Source organism: Megalobrama amblycephala, linkage group LG10, assembly GCF_018812025.1.
Source record: "Megalobrama amblycephala isolate DHTTF-2021 linkage group LG10, ASM1881202v1, whole genome shotgun sequence".
NCBI classification, from domain to species: Eukaryota; Metazoa; Chordata; class Actinopteri; order Cypriniformes; family Xenocyprididae; genus Megalobrama; species Megalobrama amblycephala.
This window is the reverse complement of record NC_063053.1, coordinates 33,476,653-33,501,182: the sequence shown is the minus strand read 5'-3', so window position 1 is coordinate 33,501,182 and position 24,530 is coordinate 33,476,653. Positions and strand designations below refer to the sequence as shown.

General features: G+C 36.7%; 2 protein-coding genes across 4 annotated transcripts; both read right to left on the bottom strand.

The window, feature by feature from the left end:
• Positions 1–326: 326 nt before the first annotated feature.
• LOC125277449 (prosaposin) lies at positions 327–16,506 on the bottom strand. Of its 3 annotated transcripts, none has more exons than XM_048205833.1 (15): positions 16,348–16,506; positions 11,996–12,129; positions 11,836–11,910; positions 11,628–11,753; positions 8,931–9,116; positions 8,634–8,777; positions 8,448–8,504; positions 7,372–7,377; positions 5,561–5,713; positions 5,361–5,453; positions 3,183–3,360; positions 2,900–3,063; positions 1,502–1,582; positions 1,286–1,393; positions 327–1,168 (listed from the first exon to the last, which is right to left on the bottom strand). In XM_048205833.1, the coding sequence occupies exons 1-15, from the start codon at positions 16,379–16,381 to the stop codon at positions 1,133–1,135; spliced, it is 1,575 nt and encodes a 524-aa protein (XP_048061790.1). In that variant the 5' UTR covers positions 16,382–16,506; the 3' UTR covers positions 327–1,132. The 3 variants fall into 3 exon arrangements, with proteins under 3 accessions (XP_048061790.1, XP_048061791.1, XP_048061792.1); XM_048205834.1 differs by having other exon boundaries at positions 5,361–5,450; XM_048205835.1 differs by lacking the exon at positions 7,372–7,377.
• Positions 16,507–20,757: 4,251 nt separating this feature from the next.
• mrps6 (mitochondrial ribosomal protein S6) lies at positions 20,758–23,406 on the bottom strand. Its single transcript, XM_048205831.1, has 2 exons — positions 22,901–23,406; positions 20,758–21,024 (listed from the first exon to the last, which is right to left on the bottom strand). Exon 1 carries the CDS (start codon positions 23,260–23,262, stop codon positions 22,903–22,905), a length of 360 nt encoding a protein of 119 aa, XP_048061788.1. The 5' UTR covers positions 23,263–23,406; the 3' UTR covers positions 20,758–21,024; positions 22,901–22,902.
• Positions 23,407–24,530: the final 1,124 nt, after the last annotated feature.

The window sequence follows — 24,530 nt, the reverse complement described above, 5'->3', positions numbered from 1 at the left end:
CAAAAAAAAAAAAAAAAAAATTTCATAATTCATGAAGCACTGCTCTGTCACTTTTAAGATGAGTAGCTTTCTGTTGGTCAATGAAGCGAATTTGCGTGATCCAGTGAAATTTTTGCTGACAAAATTCGATAGAGCAATGGTAAATATGACCACACCTTAAAGGGGTGGGGTTTAAGCAGACTAAATGATTGTAAACATGACTTTTCCATTGCCAGAAAGACAGATCAACTGGAATAAGTTATTTAATGCGTTAAAGTTTACACATATGAAAATTCTACAGAGGAACTGAATGGCATTTAACTTTCAAACAAAGAAACCACAGAGAATGGGTTTGGAATTTAATTTTAATTTTTAAAAAAACAAAACAAAGGCTCAGTCATAACAGTGTGAAGCACGAGGATAAAATTGGACATTTATCAACATTTAGGGAGCAGTGACTGATCATTCAGTGAGGGGCAACAATTAGTGGATCAAATGAAGAATGTCAACATAACTTTCCCCATTAGCTCATTAATAACCGACAAAGTGACAAAGTTAGAGAATCAAGATCCATTAGGACCAAAATATCACCCATTAAAAAATAAAAGTTTAAATCACTGGCCTTGCATGTGTATTTGCAGTTAAAGAGGGAGGCAGGGATATTAGAGCATCCTAAATCATTTCATCTTCATTCTCAGGGGTGCCAGACTCCCACTTCCATTAAAAGGCACAATCTATTTCCATATATACTTATTGAAACGCTCAGATGCATGTGCATATTTAAAGAAGCATTGTACAACTAAAAGAAATCACTTTTAAAAATAAAAATCCCCACAATAGCGCGCACACACACAAAAAAAAAAAAAAAAAAAAAAAAAAAAAAAGTTCCAGTTTCAGTGCAAGTATTTCTCAAATAGCTACACCTGTCAGTCTTACCTCCCTCCAAACCCCTGCCCCCTCAAAAGTGTGCATGTCCTTTCAGTAAAAGCTTTCTTTCCCCTGAAACAAGGCTGTTAAATTAGCGGTGACAGATCAATTACAAATGCCACTTTTTAAAAGAAAACCCCAAGTATTGATTTCAGAAAAGAAAAGCAGCGCTACAGCAATTCTCCTTTAGTTTCCTAAGATTGTTCTGGAACACTCTTCTCATCCTTTAGCTCCATACGTGACGCCTGCAGTGGTCCAAGGCCTACGACACACAAACACCAAAGCTTCATTTACATCACAGCCTATTGTTGCGCAAGACATCATTATATGCTCAAAACATAAATTGGGATCTTCTGTAATGCAGAAAGGCAACACTCACATTACAGCGAGAAGCAGTCTCCACATTCTTACACCAGAATGCTGGCCCCCAGCTGCACTGCTCCAATCCCAGCAGCCTCTGCACTGCTTCAGGACATGCTCCCAGCTTCTGTATCCAGAAGGGAGAAAAAAAAAAAAAAAAAAAAAAAAAAAGGCTCAGTCTAGGCTCACCATCTGATCGCACAATTTGAGCTTGAGAGTGCTGTGTAAATCTTACCATGCACACAAAGTCAGGGTCGAGCGCCTGGAGCATCAGCTGCACCAGCATAGGCTCATACTGCTCAACGAGCTGGTTGCACTGCAGGGAGGAGGACAGCACATGGTCAGTCACATACACAGTATGTCACGGTGAGGAAATGTTCACACTTGTATATAAACTTGCATCAACACTGGTATTTACCGATAACATGGGAGGAGGTGAATCGCATTTGAATGAGCGCTCACTTTTAACTTTCACTTTTGATTTTGCAAATCACGCATACTCTGTATATAGGCCTATAATGACGCTCAGGAGCTGTTGTGCTCCAAATCCTCTGCCATTGTCTTCTCAGTCATCTCTCCTTACTCTTGTACCATAAGTGAAATCTGACTCCTGCTGAGACTCTGAAAGCGTCTGCTTCACTCAGCACAAGCTGCTGTTTATATTTGTAGTGTCCGTTGTCCAACTGAACTAAATGGATTTTATTTTCCATTTAAAAAAAAAAAAAAAAAAAGCAAAAATTGCTGCAGTGGGCAAGCAATGTAATCAGTGTACGACCAAACACTGTGTATTAGGCTTGCCAAGGTAGTCGGTGTTACAGACAAACACTGATCTATACTACAGGCTGATTCTCAACGCAGTTCAAATCAGAACCAGCTTTGGCAAATCGGATGTCACAAATTAATGGTATACTGCATGTTTAGAGCCCTATGATTTATGCAAAGTGGAAAGCACATACTGAATCACATCATATGGAATGGAAATTTATTGTATAATTCACACGGAACTATATAATAAATGAAAATTGGGGCTGTACATTATCAAATCACGATATGGACTAGCGTCTGAATGTCACAAAAAAAAAAGAAGAAAACGCATGTGACGCTCTTATTTCAGCATCTGCCGTCTCACTATATGTAGACATTCAACATGAACTTCATCTCTAGAGCTGCTCTGACTCACTTCACCAGCAATACATCATTTGTTTCATAAAACTATCGTCAGATACACACAAGCTGTGTCCCAATACAGGGTCTGCATCCTCCAGAATGTACTTCATGTAATAATAATAATAGTAATAATTATTATTAAAACAATTATTTTTTTAATTTTATTACATTGTGATTAAATAAATTGTTAATGTATTATGCCTTCATTTGATTACCACAGATTTAATATTAAATCATAAATCCAGAAAAATTAAAACAATTTCTATTAAAAAAAAAAAAAAAAAATATTGGGAAAAATAAAACCTATTTCACAGGGTCTTACATGTTGGACAGCAGCTCAGTAGAAAGTTTGCTGAGAAATTTAAACTGAATTTGAATCATTTGTTGGAAGCACTGCAAGTGTTAAGTATGGATGTAAGAAACGATATCCATTTACTGTAAGTGTGACATGAAAGGTTTGACCCACCTCATCTCTGACTGAATCAGGCAGGAAGTTGCAGACCTTCCTCACGGCATCCTCGATCTCTGCCTGAGTGGCGTTCTGCTCCAGGATCCCATCCACATAACGCACTGCCATCTTACACACGTCACAGAAACCGCCTGCCTCAAATTGCTCCTTGTCCATTACAGCTTTACAAGACAGGAAAAATAACAACAAGGCAATGTAAATATCTTGCGTCCAACATAGAGAAAAAAAAAATAAATAAAAATGGATTATGCTGAAAACAAACATTATCATCAGCACTTACGGACATGGCTGACCCCATTGCAGAGCCCGAGGAAAGAGCAGACCGTTTTGGGATCGGCCTCCTGCACGAGCAGTTCAATGATGGCCTGCCCGTAGGTGTCAATAAGGTCCTTGCACTGAGCCGTGAGCGAGGAGGGCAAAATATTACAGACTTTCTCCACAGCCTGCACAATCTCTTCCTAAAAGTCACAACAAATGGCAACAACTTCAACAGGAGAATCTTGTTTACTTACAGATTTATAGCAATGTGATAGTTCACCTAAAAATAAATTGTCAATTTATTTCACCCTCATGTCGTTCCAAACCCATTAGACTCATCTTTGAAACACAAATGAGGATATTTTTTAAATGAAACAAGAGATTTGTCCCAACATTGAAAGTCCATTCCAAACTTTTTCAGCTGCAAAAACAAATTCATAATACATATGTAATATGAATTGAGTAATTTAAATCAAACTCTCCTGAAAAGACAAATCACTTTATATGTACTGATTTAGTTTAGGTTTTTATTCACATAAGCACTGGTCGACACATACAGCACATCAAATAATGTTAATATAAGCACAATCGTGCTTGATGCACAAAAACCAATGAGGCTTCGTAGTTTTGGGTCACTGGACTTTCAATGAGGGACAAATTCAGGGGCCTGCACCATGAAGCTGGTTTAGCAGGCTAACCAGATTTGTTTTAGGTTTACACCAACCCTTGCTTTTAGGTACCATGAATTCTTATTCAATTCGTGTTCATCGCCATAGTAATTTGTGCTCCACAGCTAATCTGTTGGGAGGCAGGTTTTGTTCTGGGTAAGAGGTCAAACTGAAATTGGACCAGTCAGCTGTCAGCAAAGTGAACATCTGCTGCAATAAGTCCCTGCTACACACTTTCAATGTGCACACACTCCATAGTTAACCATGAGCTCAGGATCAATACCAGAGTTCATAGGAAGTTGATGACCAGCATCATGGAGCCAATGCCTGATTGGGTTGATTTGGTTGTCAACTTGAAACTAATCCTGTTGTTTTGAAAATTGTTTTGAAGATTAACGAAAGTCTTATGTGTTTGGAATTACATGAGGTCTATCCCTTTAAGTCTGAAATGTGGCTCATCCAAGCATAATTTACAGAACTATAAATATTGAAATATTAGTTGTCTTGTTTTGAGTATTTAATCCAAGTATTTCATATTATGAAGCAATTTTTCCACTGATGCCAGATTTGTGTTTGAGTTCAAGTTATGGCGAGAAAAATATGATTACATTAACTTAAAACAAAGAATCACCATCACAGTCTGAGACTAAAAAACGCAGCACAAGTAAATTGGGGTTTTTTTTTTTTTTTTGTGCGCTTTTTTTTTTTTGCAGGGGATTGTTGGCCAGTTGCCTGGCTGCAAAACCAGCATCCATTACACTTTCATAAATCTGCTTTCTCTTCAGTTAATGAAGACCGTATTTCATCAGTCCCACCTGCTGATAAGGTTGTCTCGTTGGCTTAACCTTTTAAACCTGAAGCGTACTTTCATGTGAAGTTTTTCCCTTATAAATTATTATTATTATTATTATTTTTTTTTTTTTTTAAATACCCTTTAGAGGAGTATCAAGGGGCTACCTGTGTGAGTTCACTGCAACCTTACTTTCCCCTAAGGGGACAAATAAACTGAACCTTGGTTCCAAATGCTGTAACTTTTGGATTACTTTATGCCATCACCACAAAATTTGATTCAAATGCAGCTCACATGTAGGGAAACTTCAAGGGAAAAATAAAATAAATAAAATAAATAAATAATAGTCCTCCTACCTTATTTTCTTCTTGAGTTATTGCATGTCAAATAAGATAGATATGTACATAAATTATATTTAAAATATATAATTAGGTCTTATTCTCAACAGTTTCTCAGCATGAAAAGGTCCAAATGTAAATCAATTTCTCTTCTAAAAACTTAAGTTTTCTATCAAACGATAACCTTTTGACTCTCCTTGCTATGGTTTTGGAATTATGAGCCTTTGCTTTTGTGTAGGTCACTCTAAAAATGCCATTAGAGCTAAAAGGGTTAATCAACCCTCGACATCTCATTGGTGTCTCGCTTACCAAATTTATTTCCATGTACTCTATTGGTGCACTCTTATTTGTTGCAGCCTCGATTTTTTTTAACACGTAAAATAATGTCAACATTGGCTTCATACCTCAGATGTGTGATCCTCAATCATGCCCTCAAGTTCCTTCATCACAAACTCACAGATGGCACACTGAGGGGAGTCACGAACTCGCACCAGCTTCTGTCAAAACAAATGCATGTGCATCTAGAAAACATCTTGCATTTGGGGAATCTTTTAAACTGTTCCCTACTTCACTGTTAAGAATACAGAAGCTATAGGATTTGTACCTTAGCAGGCTTGGCTAGGGCAGGTGTTTCAAGTTTGGTTGCAGGAAACATCTTGACAGCAGGGATGGATTTGGCAGGCATCAGCATCTCCATGGGCACAGACTTCTTCTGAAGGGGACAGAAGCCAGCACGACCGCAGATGTCCTTGGGTTGCTAGAGGCATTGTAGGAGGCACAGACACATTCATTGAGTAACATGTCACCATGACGTGTCAACATAAGCAGAATCTCAGACATGCACTGACTGATATGCTTATAACAGCTTCCAGGATGACATCATGCAGCATCCATTGCAACACCTCTGAATAACTGATTATCCATGATACTGCTCCACATCATGCCCAATTTATCCCACATCACCCTGCCAGTCTAATGACTGCCATGCATACAAACACAGGATTATGTGCAAGTATGATCTGATGGATGGCAAAAGCTGCTGGTGGTTCACTTATTCATTCAATTCAACACTTTACCAAAATCATGTTGAAACAAGAATGTTAAAACTAAGCTCAAAATCGATCCAGAAATATTTAAAATCGAAAATCGAGAAACTATGTATTGTCCCAGGCTCCCAGCCCTAGTAATTTGTAAGTAAAACTAAAGTGTTGCACATTTTATTGGCGCAGAGATAAGCATGCATTTAAAATGTTTGCAATTTATTCAATTAAAAAGCACCACAATTAATAAGCAGTGGCGCCTGTTACCCATTGACAAGCATTTACAGTATCAAAAAAAATAAACACATCAGGTAAAGCAAAAGTTTGTACCCACTTAAACGCTGGCCAAATACATCATGCAAATAAAGGAGTGCAAATATTGTAAGCGTCGGTACTGGGACAGGCCCCAAGTCAAGATCCTCTCAGAATAATTCAATCACTTAAGGAGTCGATTCAAGACAGATTCAAACCCATAAATTGACCCCCCCAGTCCCAACGTGCATACTATCCATCCTAAATAATATGTGAGATTAGAATATGTGTGTCCCAAAACATAGTATGTTGAAGAGTATGCCAAAAGTCCCCTGATGGTCTACTATTTCTGGTTTATTTTGTGGAAGTGTGGATCCATGCACACTCTAATATTGCCCACAACCCATTGTGCTTTGGAGGATTATGTTCAGAACTACAAAAACGAATAAAATGTTCAACTATAATATTTCATCTGCAACAACAATGTGAATTTATCTGTTTGGAAATATGTTTTATATAATCTGGAAATATCCGTTTAAAATGCATCATTATGCAAAAATATGGAGAAGAGTTCTCTGCATGAAAGACCCACAACTGGCAGATCAACATGGTACTATTCTCTCCAATACAGTAGGAAAATAATTTTGATTGATACTGATGGAGGATAATTAACCGGCCAGTTTACGGTGTTAGCGGAAATGTGTAGTCTTATTTTTAATTGCCACTGAATGGTATTCGGGAAACAGGCGGCTTTAATGTCACTCCCATCCTTCTGGGGAAGAATGCAGATTGCAAACAGAACCAAAATGGCACAGAAATTGATCTTTTGTCGTTGTTAAATATAAGTTACTGAATAAGGACCAGCACATAGTTCCCAACCCTACTCACAGGTAGTGTATGAGTGATGAGTGTTATGATAATGGATGATTAGTCTGGTACTACATCTACAAACATACATGAAACCCTCAAGGTTAGGGCTATTTTAAGAGCATGCGAGTGGCAACTCTACACAACAGCACAGATTAGCAATGGTCGCTTGGATTAGAAAACAGCACGGGTGATTAGCCACATGACAGATTAAAAGACAAACTAGGATGAGACTAGCAGCTCAAGAGAAACATACCTGCTCCTGAAGACCAAAGCAAACAAAACCGCAAGAGAAAGAAGAAAATAAATAAATAAATAAATAAATAAATAAATAAATAATGAAGGTGGGAATAAAGAATGGGGGGAAAAAAATAGACAAGTGATTAGAGATGCAAATAAAGCTGACAGACAGGCAGTGTCTTAACAGGAAAGGGAACACAAGCAGCTTTGCTCACTTGATTGACCAAGTTTCCAACAAGCTCTACATATTAAAGGGGTCATATTTTAATAGCATTTTTCCCCTGAGGTCCACTTATAAACGTCAGTAATTTATGTCGCATTTTTCAACAATTTTCCCACCCTGTCTTTGACCCTTTAAACAGGACACTTTTTGCTGCTTGTGCCTCTTTGAGAAACAGGATTGTAGACTCAATCCCAACAGTTTTTAGCCCCATCATCCTGATCCTGTTAAAAAACAAAAAACTTCAGCTGCTCATTTGATCCACTGGTCAAATGTACATTGCTGAAATGGGTAACACTTTACAATAAGTTTCCATTAGTTAATGCATTTACTAACATTAAATAACAATGAGCAATATGTTTGTTACAGTATTAATCATTGTTACCTTTAGTTAATAACTGTTAAATTGTTCAGTTATCTCAGGTCCATTAAATATTAACAGATACAACTACTGATTTAAATGTATTAGTAAATGATGAAACTAACATTAACTATGATTAATCAAAGCTTTAGATGTATTATTGTTCATTACTGTAATATAGTTAGCTAAATGTTAACAAATGGAAGCCTATTGTAAAGCGTTACCCTGAAATGTTTATGTGGGCACCTGCAAGAGAGCTGCAAAAGTGTTTCATTCTGAAACTTATGCAACTTCTAATAAATGCTCTTTCAATGGGGAGAAAGTAGAGTTCTGGAAATTATGTAGACTATGATAATAACATTAAATGATTCCTCATATGACCCCTTTAAAACTCACTGCAGTGTGCCACAAGAGAGAACCTTGAGCACTATTTTGATAATGGAGGATGGAATGAAACCATTGAAATGCCTACACAAATGAGAAGACATTTTAATTATGCAAAATTACCTACCATAGACATGAGCTGTTGAAAGACCAATGGGCCGTATTGGCTGATGTACTGCTTGCACTGTTAAAGAAAAAAAATAAATAAAAAAATAAAAATAAAAGATATGTACCAGACAAGCAATGCACACCAAATTAAGTTCTCTTTACATTGAGCACACAAACCAGGTAAACCCAATTCTCATGTTCTCACCACATCAGACATGCCAGGTCCCAAAAGATCACACTGGGTCTCCACTTGCGTGAGCAGAGCGCTGATAAACGAGGCGTTGGATTTGGCCTCGTCCTGAGTGTCAGTGAGGAACGTAACGCAGTCCTGGCACACATCTTTATCCATCTGCACACAGAAGAGAACACCAATCAGTTAGGGAACATACAGGATGAGATGAATTCAATCATGTTTTAATCAGCAGCTGACAACACTGCATAACATTCTTCAAGCTCAACACTTAGAATCCCCATTAATCATACAGGTGTGTGACAGCTTCACCTGTTTGGGGGTCTCCTTGACTTTCTCTTGGGGGTAGAGCAGCTGAGGGATGTTGAGCAGGAAGGGGTTGACACGCTGGTTCAGGTCAACTTGAGGGATCTCATTGGACATGAGCTGTGCTTTAGCCAGAGCTGCCTGCTGGGACACACACAGGCCCATGGCACCGCACACCACACCGGGGTCATCCTGTAAGATGAAGCGAACACAGATGCATTGTAGAACATGATCAACACAAATAGGATCTGCAGCTGAATACACTGACCCCCTTCAGTTCTTTAAAGAGGATTGTGACTGATGCTTTGAATGAAAGATGAGGCTCAATGGGAAGGAAAGAGACCATTACACAAAGGCTGCTTTGTTGTATTCATTTTTTTTTTCGAATGACTTGTTTTTAGTAAATTTTAGGGAAAAAAAAAAAAAAAAAATTAAAAAAAAAAATACATTGCAGAAATGATGCATGTTATTTAATCACCACTAAGGGTACGTTTGCATGACAACGATGTACCAAAAAATAAATAAATAAATAAATACAATAAAATAGTTTACATTGAGGCAATAAACGGTATCATTTTCAAAAACTTACAACTCTGAAACCCATTTTTCAAAAATGTGTTTTCAGGCCAACAAAACACAGTTGTGTAAACGAACAGCCAACAGCTTGATGTTAGGTTAGCATAGTGCTAAGCTAAGAGCTCATTGGTAAAGACACATAAAACAGGGCTGGAAACGTGCGTACGCCAGTTCCCACGCAAAGGTTGTGATCTATAAAAAACTTGACGGGAGAATGTGCGCACCTTTAAGCAAACTTTGAGCCGTGCGTACGCACATTCTGGAGACAAAAGTGATATGAATTGAGATAGTAGATGTGCTACTTTCGATCACTTTTCCAGTGACACGCTGTTTTAATGACAGCGAGGAGCGCTGGGAGCACAATAATTCCTCTTTAAACTAAACTGCAGATGTTATGACAAAATATTTTTTCGAGAATGACGATCAGTGATGCACACTCTTAACTTCGATATTATGGAAGACACTGCTGGATTCGGTGGTCGAACGGTCCGTTGTCCAGTTTGAATAGGTCCAATAATATCTTACTGTACACCACAGCTGCAGGAGGTGTTCGTGTGAATGATCTTCAAACAATAGAGATTTGCATGTTTTCTTTTTAAAATACTTTGTCAGTGATGCGCCGAGTCAGACAATTGTATTTACACTGCAATAAATAAGTAGGTCGATCTGTTTCCACTAAAAATAGCCTATAAACTTCCTAAAAGATATGTTCACCTTAGCAAAACTGCATAAATTTGCAAAAATATATTAAAATACTATATGGCCAGTGGAAATGAATGAATCAACTATTCTAAAACCTTTATCTGAAGTATTTTATACAATTTTGTTTTTAATGGATATTTTGATATATTTATTCTAAAACAAAGAGGATATTGGATGATCTTTATCAATATAATGCGTGGCACAAATTGCATTTATAGTCCATATCTAATATTTTCCAATGTCTTGTACCTTTGACGGTGTTAACCGTGGTGTCACGTGGATGGGAATATGTATGGAAATGATATGCAGATGAGGTTATGCATAGTAAAACTAGGCATCGTAAGCTCCATATATGGTGATGTCGGGGAGGAGACAGGGCGGAGATGCACGTACGCACAATCTTCCGCTGACTGGGATTTATAAAGGGATTTGTGCGCAGGTTCTGGAGTACTCATGGTTTTATAAATCTGATTTTTTTTTGTGCGTACGCAGAATCTAGCTTTTGCGCTTACGTATAATTTTAGTAGGGATCCTACGCGCAGTTTTATAAATGAGACCCCTGTTCACACCAAGACAAATATTCAGTTTAAAACCTTTTAATTTGAATAAACGGCTGTTAATGCATCTGTTCAGACCAATTTGAAAATTGCATGCCTGCCATCAACACTTTTTTCCTTTACAGAAACGTGGTAAAAAGCTGGTTAACGTTTGGTCACATGAAACTATAGGGGCTTTCGCACAGGAGGAACCTTTTCATAGTTCCTAGAACTTTTGGCAGAAGTACCCGCTTGTTGGCGTGTTCGCACTGCAGGAACGATTTTAGTTCTAGAAACTCCTTTTGGGGGAACTAATTTAGCTCTTACTTCAGAGTAGGGTCTAACCCAGCACAAAAGGAACTACCAGTGATGCTAGTTTTGCAGTCTCCAGTATTTTGTTGTTCCGTCTCTTTAGTTTTGTTTTCTACTGTGAAACATCAGCCCAGACCAGTGTTGCCACCTTGAACAACTGATTAGTGCAAAACAAATTCAATGTGCATGCGTGACCCGTGTACAAAATATGCACGGTACAAAAATATAAATAAATGTCAGGCAGCGCATATACTGGTGACGAAATTTGCATCATGCGCACCGTTACGCAGACCCTTGCATATACGTAAAAACCACAGTATACTTTGGGCTTTATTTTAACCAAATAACTGTTTAAATAAAGAGTTTTGTATCAAACATCCACAAAGTCTAAAATTGTTCATTAGGTTTGCAACAGCATGAATCATTGTCTTTCTGCTCAAAAAGCAGCAGCCTGTGTTGGAAAAGAGGTAATGAAAATACAGATACTGAACACCCACCATGTACCAATCACAAGTTTTCAACTAAAAGGGAAATTGTTACTCAATTAGTTAAAAGGGAATGAAAGTATTCAGCTCACCAGCTCTCCTTGGATGATTCCCATGAGAATGGGGAAGTAGTCGTCCACAATCTCCTTGCACTGGCTAGCCAGGCCCTCATCAGGGATCAGCTGACAGGCCTTCTCCATGTATCCAAGGAGTTCGCTCTAGATTAAAACAAGAATTTAAACTTTGACCTCCATTAAAAGTACTCAAGACTCCACTGTTATCAATGTTATCAATGCATACCTCTGTGGCATTGTCCTTCAAAAGCTGTTCCACCACCATCAACACCTCTTTGCACAGATCACATGGCACAGATTTCTGCAAGAATGAATGTTTGATACACTTGGTGTTCATAAATTACACACTGGCATACTAAAGCGCTTCTGAGAATCCATCAACACACCATCTGAGGCTTGCTCCACACATTCTGTTGGCAGTGTTGGACGGCACCACAAAGAGAAGCAGTCTTGACATTCTGGCACCAGTAGGGGGGACCGCGGGCACACTGCTCCGTACCCAACAGGGGACTCGCCACAGCTAACAAGAAAACAACAGATTCAGAACAGCTGCAATGGTCACAGACGTGTGATGGCTCATGAAAAATTAAATAGCACATCATTTTGTACCATCTTCCTGATTTCTTATTTGATCAGCCTGCCATGAGTTATGACACGTCACACAATTTGTTAAATATAAAATAAATAAATAAAAAATAATGTGTGTTTAGAACATGTTTTGTATTCTAATTGGATTGTCATCAACATTGAATAAGGAAGCATCATCTATTCATCAATTTTCTGCTTTAACGTTTTGTATACGAGTGGAATTACATCCTAGTGACTAATAACAGGTTATTCAAGTGTCTTTTCTGTGATTTGTTCTCCACTGAATTCTAATCAAGTAACATTTTAGAAGCAAATCTTAGCTGCCAAAACACAAACCTTAGACTTTCACAATCAATTTCTGAGCAGACAGAGCAAAGCTACTTTGCTTTAAAGAAATGAAACTGGATTTAAAGAGAGGGGAAGGAGGAAGGGAGGGTTTAAAAAAAAAAAAAAAAAAAGACAGTTTGTGCCTGGAAAGTCCCCAGAAGCCAGTTAATACTGATTCCACCAAGTACAACGCTTAATTACGGTTCCTTTAAAACTTCCCATGAAATGAAGAGTCAAATCAGGAATAAACAGGCTCAAGTGAAGCCAGTGCCAGCAGATTTATAGAGTTTCCACCTAGAGATGATCATAGGAAACTGTAGTCAGGAAAGCAGTTTTGGACAGATGTACACATCTGAAGGATTCTTCCTCCTACTGCTGAATCACCATTTAAAAAAAAAAAAAAAAAAAAAAAAAAAAAATGCAGACTCCAGTCTGAAATTTTGTAGGCAATCTCATCTGACATATGACACATGCACTGACAAAAACTAGAAGCGTGAGGCTCATGATCCAGTCTCCGTTTCCACCAGCTCAGCATCAGCCTTTATAGCTGACTGAACAAGACAAGTTGACACATTTCCCAGATGTGAAAGAGCAAGTGCATTTTTACCAAATGACTGACAATGTATTTTACTGTAATGAATTATGACCGTAATACTCATGATTCCATCAATGAGTCAACATCACATGATTCATAAACTGTGCCATGCCCATGAGTAAACGTGAAATCATCCCTAATGGCCAAATCTCTTAAAACCAAAAGCAACAAACACCAAGTATCCAATAACCAATTAAAAACTGGGGATGGGTATTTTTGTCAATTTTTCTTACTTCATCAAAGCTAATGGCCTTGTGGGTTGCACTTCAGACGACCCGAGTTTGAATCCCGGCTTGTGGTCCTTTCCCAAAATTAATTAAAACACTATTGTGAAAATTAACATTGATAAATAAAAGTGACATGAAATATGTACATCAAAATATGACTAGAAAAATAACACTGCTGGATTATCAATATTGTATCAATTTTTTTTTTCTCGAAAAAGACGTAACATTACAACTTGTATCTGCACAAAAGGACGTGAATGCGCACGCTAACTTGACTGTGCTCGTCTGAATGTGTAACTCCTGTTGTGGATGCGCTCTTTCTGTAACACAGGCAACTAAAGCACAAAGAATTTACCACATTCTATTACAATAGAGTTCTCATTATAATGTTACGTAGGCTATGACAGATTGGCGCTGCACATTTTACAGTTAACTTTTCATGATCAAAGTGATTCTAAGGGTGATCCGATTGATCGGGCAACGGTCGATAATAGCTTTATATATAGTTTAATCAGTAGTCTTTATAAAGGCCAGTCAGAAGAGCCGATCAGATGACACAAAACTCACGTGAATTTTTCTATGCACAGCCAAAATTGCTTTACTACATTCACTGGTCTGTCAGTTCTACAAGGTATCTGAAAAAGACAATAAATTTGCAACATCTTTGCAGATCTCACCTCCCATTGACTATCATAGTAGGAAAACTAAGTACTATGGTAGTCAAAGGGGGGTGAGACCTGTTACTGACATTCTTCCAAATATCTTCCTTAGTATTTAGCAGAACAAAGAAATTTATAAAGGTTTGGAACTGCTTAAGGGCGAGTAAATGACAATTTTCATTTTGCATTGCATTCAGCCTTAAAGCAACAGCAGCCAATTAACGTTAAACAAAACACAAAGAAAAAAAAAAAACCCTCCCTGCTCTTTAGTAGATTTAGCAGGACTAATCTAGATTGAAAATGTATACAGTGAAGACTATGCAGTGCTGTTTTACATTTGATTACCTTCTGTTGATAAAGTCTGTTCTGTGGTTTTTATTTGAATCACCCATTTCACAGGAAATGTATTTGTTAAGCTGTTCCTAATCGAAATCACTGTAACTTTTTTATTTTTTTTATTTTTTTTATGATCGATTGTTGCACTCATGCACATCCCTATGAAAAACATTGTTAAACCACCAGGGTTTCACTTCTGCTCTGCCACTGCAATCCATATCAGTTGTCAAAAACAAATCAGAAACTGCCTAAAAACAAAAGCATAAAAAAAAGAGGTGAGAAAGTGCAGACAGTACAGATTATGGCAGAGCACTATGCAATAAACCTATGGCCCAAGAACTAGCTGTAAACTAGGTCATTCACTTTGAATGACCATGGTATTATTCAAGTTATGAAAGTGTTACACACCATAAAGTACTTACATTTTACCAACACAATAAGGAAAAAGAGGATTCAATAAAAGATCATTGCTAGACAGAAAACTATCAACTGGGAATGGGTAGTTGACAGCATGTCAAGTAATGACATGAAACCTCTCTAAACAACATTTTTCTAATTCTCTCATAACTGCGTATGCAATTTATATGTGTATGCATATGCTCATATTATAAGACACTAGATGGAATCATTTTTTAAATGTCACTGGACTGAACAGCAAAAAGCTAAAACTGACAAATACAAAATGGACAGGGATCAAGAAAATCTTCATTAAGAAAATGGATTAAGAAAGTCTTAATTTGATCAACTACATGAAATTCAGAAGTGATCCCAGTGATAAGTCAAGAGCAAACAGTCACATACTCAAAATGCCTTTTCAATCACAGCACTAAAATTGTATAAATAGTCACGCTCAGAGTCTATTTGGCCAATAGTTTCCAGCTTCCTCTTGTGCAATTACTGAGAAAACTGCATATCAATGAGAAGTGAAAGATTCTGTGGTTGAGAGGCATATGTGGGTTTATTAATAAACCATTTTTCACAAGCTATAAGCTCTATCTGACCACACATATGAAAGACATAGCATGAAAGAATGTGCTTTCAGACCTTCCATGAGCAGATCTCTCTGCAAATGATTAAGTTAAATTGACCCTGTAACAAAAACCCTATAGAGGAACACAGAAGAGGATGTGCATGTAGCACGGATCTGATCCCCTGGAAGTGAGAACAGAAGTTATTTTGAAGCCATAAGAAACAAAACTTGCTTGGATACAAACAACGCCGCATATGATTGGTCAGATCTCAGAATCAAGGAAACTTAGGGTTAAAAGACAGTCTGAGTACATCAGCATCAGGGCAACGCTGATAAACAGGTTTCATTTACCGTGTCAACATCCAGACACATGACTACTGTCAGAGATCAAGAGAACGAGATAAAGTTGATGAAATCATTTAAATCGATCAAGCACGTGATGACCGTTAGTGATGCGTCGTAAGGCGGAAAAGATTGGCATTAAGTACAAGAAAAGAAATTAAAATATAAGCAATACATTCATGACTACAACAAATAGTCAGACTCATTTATCCCATCCTACTTACGTCGGTTTCAGACAAACTAATTTGTTAAAATATACTTTAGTTTTAGTCATAGTTTAAACAAATCTGCGCAACAAACGCATATATGCGTATAAAAATACAGACACCGGCTGAGTCAACTCATTTTGAAGAAAATATTTTAAAAACGTCATAAGACACTTATCGTGGGCTCAAGTCTGTTGCCTAACACTTAGCCAGTTAGCATAGCACGTCAACACTCGACAGACTTGCTAATAAACACACTGGTATATAATATTAATATCGCTATTATTAGATAAGATTATTCTGTTCAAGAAAGCCAGAATAAAGAATAAGTTAGGATGTGTATTTGAAGATAACACTTCCTCGACTTTCATAACCTACATGACATGTTTACCAAACACTTCCTCCGCCATTAACTGCGGCTATGACACATTTCTTACAACTAACACACAGAAAAAAAAAGTGGAGGTTAGTAAAACCATATATATTACCCGTGGAGATGAAAAGAAGCGTGAGAAGCATCATGACTTCGGAAACGCTTCTTTTAAACAGCAATGTCTTGTTTTGAGTCTCGTCTGGGTCGGATGATGGTGTTTGTGCTGCAATGAATCGTTAGGTCGTGTGATGAGGCTTTATGCTGATCTCACTGTCAGCTGACCGCGTGACTGGGGCGTGTCTATAGGGGACAAAAAATATAATTTGAATTGTGTATTTTTATAGTATTTGTGAGTTTTACAAAGTATTGATGTGGTTTATGTCTTCCATATATTATTTACAATCTTACAATGATTTAACATTAAAACAATGGTTTGATACTTTTGTATGATACCATTGTGTTGTTTCATGAATTGTTTTTGTGCTTAGTAATTGTTTAATGTTAGTTGAAAAGCCTAGAATAGGATTTTAATACACATTATAGTGTCATAACGTGAGCAGCTATTGGTGCATAGTGTCACAAAAGGCCGACGTGTGACAGATCAACTGTATTTTGATGTTACATTTAATTTTCATTTGCTATTGCTATTTCTGCAATTACAAAATCACCATGTTTTGTTGGACATCTACTGTGGCCATGTACAGTACTTTGTAAATATCACTGTATACGACAATTTCAATTGTATATCACTGTGTTTTCATAGTACCATCTAATACCTTCCAGCATTGTTCAAACTGACCGTGGAACATTTACCATTGATATGTACATATCTATGACATTTACATTTGTGTGAGTTTTTGCATAATTTAATAAGATATATATTTATATACATACATACATACAGGTGCTGGTCATATAATTAGAATATCATCAAAAAGTTGATTTATTTGACTAATTCCATTCAAAAAGTGAAACTTGTACATTACATTCATTCATTACACACAGACTGATATATTTTAAATGTTTATTTCTTTTTATTTTGATGATTATAACTGACAACTAAGGAAAATCCCAAATTCAGTATCTCAGAAAATTAGAATATTACTTAAGACCAATACAAAGAAAGGATTTTTAGAAATCCTGGCCAACTGAAAAGTATGAACATGAAAAGTATGAGCAAGTACAGCACTCAATAATTAGTTGGGGCTCCTTTTGCCTGAATTACTGCAGCAATGCGGCGTGGCATGGAGTCGATCAGTCTGTGGCACTGCTCAGGTGTTATGAGAGCACAGGTTGCTCTGATAGTGGCCTTCAGCTCTTCTGCATTGCTGGGTCTGGCATATCACATCTTCGTCTTCACAATACCCCATAGATTTTCTATGGGTTTAAGGTCAGGCGAGTTTGCTGGCCAATTAAGAACAGGGATACCATGGTCCTTAAACCAGGTACTGGTAGCTTTGGCACTGTGTGCAGGTGCCAAGTCCTGTTGTAAAATGAAATCTGCATCTCCATAAATTTGGTCACCAGCAGGAAGCATGAAGTGCTCTAAAACTTCCTGGTATACGGCTGCGTTGACCTTGGACCTCAGAAAACACAGTGGACCAACACCAGCAAATGACATGGCACCCCAAACCATCACTGACTGTGGAAACTTTACACTGGACCTCAAGCAACGTGGATTGTGTGCCTCTCCTCTCTTCCTCCAGACTCTGGGACCCTGATTTCCAAAGGAAATGCAAAATTTACTTTCATCAGAGAACATAACTTTGGACCACTCAGCAGCAGTCCAGTCTTTTTTGTCGAGACGCTTCTGACGCTGTCTGTTGTTCAAGAGTGGCTTGACACAAGGAATGCGACAGCTGAAACCCATGTCTTGCATAAGTCTGTGCGTAGTGGTTCTTGAAGCACTGACTCCAGCTGCAGTCCACTCTTTGTGAATCTCCCCCACATTTTTGAATGGGTTTTGTTTGACAATCCTCTCCAGGGTGTGGTTATTTCTATTGCTTGTACACAAAATGTACAAGTGTACACACTTGTACATTTTCTACCACATCTTTTCCTTCCCTTCGCCTCTCTATTAACGTACTTGGACACAGAGCTCTGTGAACAGCCAGCCTCTTTTGCAATGACCTTGTCCAAGGTATCAGTGGTCTTCTTTTGGACAACTGTCAAGTCAGCAGTCTTCCCCATGATTGTGTAGTCTACAGAACTAGACTGAGAGACCATTTAAAGGCCTTTTCAGGTGTTTTGAGTTAATTAGCTGATTAGAGTGTGGCACCAGGTGTCTTCAATATTGAACCTTTTCACAATATTCGGTAACACTTTAGAATAACTCACGCTATGAAGCATTAGTTAAGCATTAGTAAATAGTCAATTCATCATTTATAAAACATTAATAGACATTAGTAAGCCGTTTATAAATACAGATATAAATGCTTTGTTCTTGATTTATAAGCATATCTATAATGAGTTTAATAATTGTATTTTCATACTTTATTAATGATCAATTTATCATTTCTAAATTATGTATTACATTATTCACAAACCAGTTATTTAGGAGTTGTCAGTGGTTCATAAGATCATTTAGGAAGTGTAAGTAAATGATTAATAAAATATTTAAATGTACATTTATGCATCTTATTATTTAGACATATAGTATTAGTTACTTAGCGTGTTATTAAATGCTTTATTAATACATATTCCCAGTGTCAAAACTACCTCAGCACTAACTTTAAATCATTAGAGAACAGCAGTACAGAAGATCACTGAACCTTTAAATCTCATTTATAAAAGCTTTACAAAGCATAAACAGTCCTCACTTTAGATGAGCTCACAAAAATAGTTAACTGACTGCTTCTAAATGTTTTATAATTACCTGAATTAATCATGAATTGCAGTAGGAATATGTGTTAATAAAGCATTTACTAACACACTAAGTAACTATTACTATGTGTCTAAATAATAAGATGTATAAATGAATGTTTAAATAGTTTATTAATCATTTACTTACACTTCCTAAATGAACTACTGACAACTCCTAAATAACTGGTTTGTAAATAATGTAATACTTAATTTAGAAATGATAAATTGATAATTAATAAAGTATGAAAATACAATTATTAAACACATTATAGATATGCTTATAAATCAAGAATAAAGCAATTATAGCTGTATTTATAAACTACTTACTAATGTCTATTAATGCTTTATAAGTGATTAATTAACTATTAACTAATGCTTAACTAATGCTTCATAGTGTGCAGTTATTATAAAGTGTTACCCAATATTCTAATTTTCTGAGATACTAAATTTGGGATTTTCCTTAGTTGTCAGTTATAATCATCAAAATGAAAAGAAATAAACATTTGAAATATATCAGTCTGTGTGTAATGAATGAATATAATATACAAGTTTCACTTTTTGAATGGAATTAGTGAAATAAATCAACTTTTTGATGATATTCTAATTATATGACCAGCACCTGTATATATATATATACGTTGTTCTGCTTGAAGGTAGATAATATCTTTATGAATGTAATAGAATTGATGTGGTTCATTCCTAAATTTACACTCAAGTTGATTATATTAGGTTTTCAACAATACTTCTACTGCAGTTTAAACTACTTGGTCCCAGATTTATCTTTCTCTCTTTCTTTTTTAATCAAAAATGGTTTTGACTAGGAACAGCTTGTCCAAAAATAAAAGCTACTATTATCAAATATAACCCCATGCATTAAAAATAAATGTTTTGACACATTTGGACCCAGTTTCACAGACAGGGCTTAGATTAAGCCAGGATTAGGCCTTAGTTCAATTAAGACATTTAAGTAGCTTTTATAAATGTACCCTAAAAAGAACATTACTGGTGTGCATCTTGAGACAAAACAATGACACTGACATATTTTAAGATATGTCAGGACAAGTTACTCAAACAGCTCAAACATGCATTTTAGTCTGGGACTAGCTTAAGCCTTGTCTGTGAAACCAGGGGTTGTAGTATGGTTGGAATAAGTTAACACCTATTTAATTTTAACCTATTACTATAAGTGACTCTTAATAAGATTAAAACAATTTAAATTTATACATTTGGAAAAGATCTTAAATGAAGAACCCATGACTATGAAAATGTTGATGACATTAGTCAAGGGCAACTCTCTGTATAAGATAAAGAATGAATAAAGCCACTCTACAAAAAACGAGATTAAGAAACAAAGTAGTTAGGGTTATGAACTGTTATGATAAGAAACTGAGAAAAAAAAAAAAAAGAACTTTGTATTGTTAATCGCAGCATCTTGTTTGATTTGCTTTTGAATTAACACTTTAATTGAACACTTTTGTGTGTAAACTGGTGTGTTTATTTTATATTCTCTACAAGGAAAAGATTTTTTTTTTTCTTTTTTTTGCATACTTCTGTTACTGTACTAAGGTTAAATCACTTATGCTATAGCTTTCCTCTACACCACTTAAATGTATTTCTTTATTTGCATGCCCTTTTGTGGAAGAAAATGACTGCCATAGAGATAAACAATTTCATATAATTTATTTCTGAGCATATAGTTGAAGCAGATTCTGTCATACTAAAATTAAATACTCAAAAAAAAAAAAAAAAAAAGTTGATCCTGCAAAAAGATAATATGTACAGAGTTCTTTACAGAAATACATATCACACATCATTAGCTGAAGTAAATGCACTTCTCCAAAACCATAAAAAAGGATGCTGGCATTTACTAGCTTGTCTTGTTGCAAAAGTCCATTCACATAATCCAGCAGATGAGGTGACCTTCACCAACCTATAGGGGAAAATGACAGGAATTTACTTGTGGTACATATGATCAATAACACAAGGTCTTAAAAAATGACAAGCAAAAGTGGAGACTGGGAGCCCAAAAAACATTTGAACACTTTGGCATAGATTTCATTGCATATCAATGCAAGTGGCACCTGAAAATAATTATACTATGCTTGACCTTTTTTCAACACTAACTAGGGATGTAACGATACCCTCATGTCACAATTCAATACATATCACAATACTGAACTCACGATACTATATTATTGCGATACTTTATGACATATGGTAAAAGGTTAACAAAAAATTAACTGTTGATTAAAATGCTAAATTTGGTATTACATTGGGGGTTGAAATGAATAGTCTTGGACTTGGTGATGGTAACCCAATGCACAGGACAATGGTGACACCAGAATAAAAATATTCATGATTCTGAAGCTGAAAATACAGAAAAATACGAACATGCTTGACTAGATATATTTAAAATACTGTAGGCCACTTTTCACTGGTAACACAAGTCATTTGGCATTATCAGGACCCACAAATATTCCCCCATTGCATTATTATACATTATATTCAACATTATATATAGTAATGTAGAACTGTACAGAACCCCGGACATGACATGCAGAAAAAAAAAAAATCGTAGGCTAAATCATGCGCACGATTTATTAATTCATTCCCTCAATTTACTAAAACGTGCGCACAATAATTTACCATTTCGTTCCCTCAATTTACTAAAACATGTGCACGATTTACTATTTTGTTACCTAGATTTATAAATCGATGGAACGAAATAGTAAATTGTGTGCACGTTTCAGTAAATCGTGCATACAATTTAGTAAATCAAGGGAACGAATTAGTAAGTTGTGCGCACGAATGAATTTTTTTCTTGCATGTCATGTGCGGGGCTCCGAGGAAATGACACTAAAACTTGAAAAATTTTAATTTTTTCCTTGCACAGTAATTTTGATTTTGGGTGAACTATAAACAATACATATTCCCCCAGTTTCACAGACAAGGTCTCAGACTAAAATGCATGTTTGAGCTGTTTTAACTGAAAGCAACTTGCATTGACATATCTTAAAATATGTCAGTGCCATTGTTTTGTCAAGATGCACACCAGTAATGTGTTTTTCTAGGGTACGTTTATAAAAGCTACTTAAATATCCTAACTGAACTAAGACCTAATCCTGGCTTTATCTAAGCCCTGTCTGTGAAACCGGGCCATTGTCACCATCCACAACACATATGGTTGCATTTTTGTATTGCGATATATTGTGACACGATATATTGTTACACCCCTAACACTAACAACTTAATTTTTCTTTATCACTTTTGCAATGACTTGAAATAAAATCTAATTTTTATGGAATATTGCAGTATTTATCATAAATGATTTATGTGTATACCTTTTTTTTATAATTATTTAAGTGCCTCGTAATCAAAATAACTTCCCCTCCCATTTGCAACAACATCTCTTCTCTGATAACGTGTTTAATGGCGCGAGGGCGGGATAACCTGTCACTCACATGAGATCGACCAATAGCAAACCACAACCATACAACTTAATTCCCAAATGGACAAAATCGAGTCCTGCTGCATTTTCTCTTGTCCGTGAACCGCTTCACCCGGATAACTGGGAAGAAAAGACTATGGAAAACTGCGTTTCATGCCGTATAATAAACTTAACTAGTGAAGAAATCCGCTCTCCTAAAATCCACACAGGTGTCCTAGCGGAGGGGTTCGTGACCTTAACTCCTTAATAATGTAGAAAAACTAAACTTTTAACACTCTATTCATAGTTTTATATTAGTTCCAATCTGAACCGAATATCTCGGAGTAAAAACAGATCAGGGAAACATGGAGATTCTCACATTTAGCGGGATGTGGCACCCTTTGCTTTCTCATTTTGAAGGCCACAGCCCTGCGCCTCGGAAACCTCAGCGTCTTTCTTCAAAACTGTCGGTCGCAGCACGTCCACGTCTCGCTCGAGGTGATCCAGCAGCTCGCTGACGATATTCGGCGAGGCGTGGAAGTCGATGGAGAAGTATCCACCGTGCGTGTGGCGACAGTTGTGTTTGGAGATCTTGTAGGGCAGCCTGCGTTCCCCGAGGTTCTCCAGACTCCGGACCACAGCGCCCCGCTCGAACAGAGTCTCCACCGTGCGCCGCAAAACAGCCGCGGTCTCCGGCCTCTGCATCGCCTTCAGAATCACACACAGCTCATACCGCGGCATCTTCCGGTGCTGTTTGAACGGAGGGACTAGAGAGTTTATCTAAAAAGATAAATGTCTCTCAGTGGAAATCTGTCCCAGAGCCTGCTCTGAAGTGCATGTGTGTCTTCTTCAAGGAGAAACTGTGGAACCACACGTGTAAGTTTGATGTAGTGCTCCACCTACAGCATCGGAGGATTATGTTCGGCTTTGAGTTTTGCATTCATTGTAGGACAGCTTGTTTCTGGCTTGTGTGAATGCGGTAGTCTTGAGACAGTTTTCCTGTAATGTGGAAAGTATTATTTTTAAACTGGCAGGACTTGGAGTTGCGGCTTTTTCTGATACATCTTTGTTTGGATACAGTGACAACAAGCATAAACTGATCTTCAAGGCAGTTCTTCCGTTCTTGCATGATACAGGACTGTATATAAGAATTGAGTTCAAACTTTGACCTGTGGAGGGCAGTAATACGCTTAGTAGCGTCTACACTGCTGGAATTGTACAAGAAGAAGAAGAATCGGCTTTCAGAGAAATCTATTACACACTACCATTACACCTAAAAAATGCAAATATATAAATAAAACCTTGGCCACTGCCCATGTGTGGGGCTTTATATATTTAAATATTTTATAAAGTAAATGTAAGAATAACCTTTTGGCTAATTTTAGTAATATTTCAAGATGAACATTTATTGAAGCTACTTAGGTTTACTCGATTATCCGTGCATCACGTTAAAATGTGAGTATCAAACAAACACGCAAACAAACATCGGGCTTTTGAGGAACATTTATCTCTCAGTCATCATTGTATCACATTACAGGATATGTTTCCCCCCACAATAAAACTACAGAGCTTTGATCATAAAACTAAAATTTAAATATAATCTTACTTATACTTATTATTAAGATATAGGCTTTATTTATTTATTTTTCATTAAATGTTTGGGGGGAAAAAACGGAGAGAAAAAAAGAAAAAAAACAGTAACAACAATTGTCATCATTGTCATATAGCAATAAAACAATATGCCAGAGTCCAACAGTCTTTCAGTCCAGATTAAGTGTCAAGTCCTTAAACACAGCCACTGTTCTCAGAGAAGATTCAATAGAGTCAAAATACACTTTCATCTCATGTTTAAATCTTTAAAAAAGAGGTTTGTACTTTGAAAATTTACATTTATAAATGTGATATTTGGCTAACAGAAAAATAAGGTTTTTAAAATAAATATCATTTTTCTTTTCACATTCACATTTCTCTGAAACAAAAAGAACAGAGGGTATTAATATCATTCTTAA